This window comes from Amphimedon queenslandica, unplaced genomic scaffold (genome assembly GCF_000090795.2).
Source record: "Amphimedon queenslandica unplaced genomic scaffold, v1.1 AMPQUscaffold_13058, whole genome shotgun sequence".
Taxonomy (NCBI): domain Eukaryota; kingdom Metazoa; phylum Porifera; class Demospongiae; order Haplosclerida; family Niphatidae; genus Amphimedon; species Amphimedon queenslandica.
In genome coordinates, this window is record NW_003546706.1 from 1,612 (window position 1) to 3,787 (window position 2,176).

General features: G+C 39.6%; 1 protein-coding gene across 2 annotated transcripts in view; it reads left to right on the forward strand.

Annotated features, from left to right (window-relative positions):
- Positions 1–71: 71 nt before the first annotated feature.
- The window catches only part of LOC109585467 (uncharacterized), a 3,235-nt gene continuing 1,130 nt past the window's right edge, over positions 72–2,176 (forward strand). The window contains exon 1 of one of the 2 annotated variants that reach the window (XM_020001560.1): positions 72–986. In XM_020001560.1, the coding sequence (XP_019857119.1) occupies positions 263–986 (724 nt within the window). In that variant the 5' untranslated portion in view covers positions 72–262. The remainder of the gene's footprint in view (positions 987–2,176) is intronic. The other variant, XM_020001559.1, reaches the window with a different exon arrangement.

Sequence of the window (2,176 nt, forward strand, 5' to 3'; positions counted from 1 at the left end):
TGAGATCCTGTGATGGCATTGGGCGAATAAGAATCTGTGAAGGTTTAATCCTTATCCCACATTCCTATAAAAAGTTATTCGTGTTTTTCTTGGGTCAAACTCAGATGATTCACCTGTATCAACAAAGCAGCGCTTTAAAAACTTTGCCATTGTGAAAAGGCCTTACAAGTAGTAGTGAGCACTATTGTTCATCCTAAATAGGTAAGGGGTATCCGTGTATGTGTTATCAAAACACAGCTATCTTGTCAGTGCTCAGTCGGTCATGGAGTCAAAGAAGACACCATTTCTTCTTCAAGAGGACACTGATGAAATCAAAGAGAAGCGAGAAAAGCGGGAAGAAAATGCTTGTCGAAAAACACTCATCCTGTTTCTAATAGTGCTACTGGCAGTGGTTGTTTGTGCTATTATAGCTATTTCTGTTGCTGTTGCTTTAAGTTTACCTTCTGACCAGCCAACCACTGAACCAACAAGTGATGGTCTAATGGTAACAACTACCACACAGGAGGAGTTATCTGGTGAATACTATGGATCCAATGGGGCTGGGATTCGTTTCCAGGTGGTCATCAATTCTACCTACTATACTCTAATAGTTACCAGTATCAGTACTGGCATGGATCTCATTAATGTCATGCACCCCCAGTCCACCAATATGACAATGACAAGTATCAACAGTACCATGTTCATGATTATGAGGAACTCAACCTCACAAATGAATGACTACATTGTACCTCCTAATGCTACTGGTGTCATGGAGACTATGATGATGAGCAGTGACCCACACATGACTGACGATCTTCTCCAAGAGCTTGACAGCATTAATGTGAATATAACACGTCAGCTTACTCTTCAACTCCTTGCTTTAAGTGAAGAAGCACTCCTTATCATTGAAGCAGCAAAGGCTCTTGTTGAAATGAACAATGTTAATTCAAGCTACCCTCCTGTAAGGCAGTTTTACCTCCTGGGACTGCAGCTGGAGAAAATGAGAGGTCAATTGTTGGGTGAAGCTAGTACAGCAAGAAAAAGGAGCCCAACAACCAAGCAGTATGGCAGATGTGCTGCTGGGGGTGGATACTGTCCTGCTAGTAGATGTCCTTACTCTCGTGGTGACAATGATTGTTTTGGCATGTGTGGAAGGGGTTGCTCATGCTGGTCATTTGTCTGTGGTGATTGCTGTGTTCACCGCTACTGTGAGACTCATGATGCCTGTTGTGCTAAAGAAGGTTTTGTTTCATTTGCTTGTTTTGGAGCTGCAGTTGATGCTTTCACAAGTTGTAATGATGCCTATGATTGCTGATAATGTAAACGAGAGTAATATAGATGTGTGTAACTACTATTGCTGATTATTTTTAGAGTATATAGCTATAGCTAATTGTGTGTATCTTCTGGAATTTAGGTGTGTACATATTTTTGTTCTTTTTTTTAGTTTTTGTCAATATCTTTTCTTTGTCAGTTAAAATGTTTTCCCATGTCTTTAGAAATGTTTTGTCACATTTTTATTGTTTGAAAAGCCTTTATAATAAACAAAAAGTGACTTAGCTAATATGAAATCTACAAAGAGTGCTATTCGATTATATGGTACGAAGTCTCTATAGTACATACTATGAAGCACACACTCCTTTTCTCTAGTTTTATTACTCAGGTGATTAGTAGTGTAGGCAAGGATACACTATTGTCAACGAATCCCAAGTATGCTGTTGGTTTTATTAGAACACCTGTCCTCTGTGTTTGGTTGGAGTCACAGTAAACAAGTCATCATTTCATCTTCACAAGGAATTTATGTTCTCAGTATTCAGGAAACACAATTCCCTACCCATTATGAGTAAAGGGCAGGACTACACTATCAATCTTTCTGGTATGCGTTGTCAAAGCATAGCTGTCTTGTCATTGCTTAGTCATAAAGTCAGAGATGAAGAAGAAGACTGAAGAAAATGGTTGTCCTAAACCACTCATCCTGTTTCTAATAGCTCTACTGGTTGTAGCTGTATGTGCTATTGTAGCTATTTCTGTTTCTGTTGCTTTAAGTTTACCTTCTGACCAGCCAACCACTGCACCAACACAGGATGGCCTAATGGTAACAACTACCACACAGGAGGAGTTATCTGGTGAATACTATGGATCTAATGGGGCTGGGATTCGTTTCCAGGTGGTCATCAATTCTACCTACTATACTCTAATA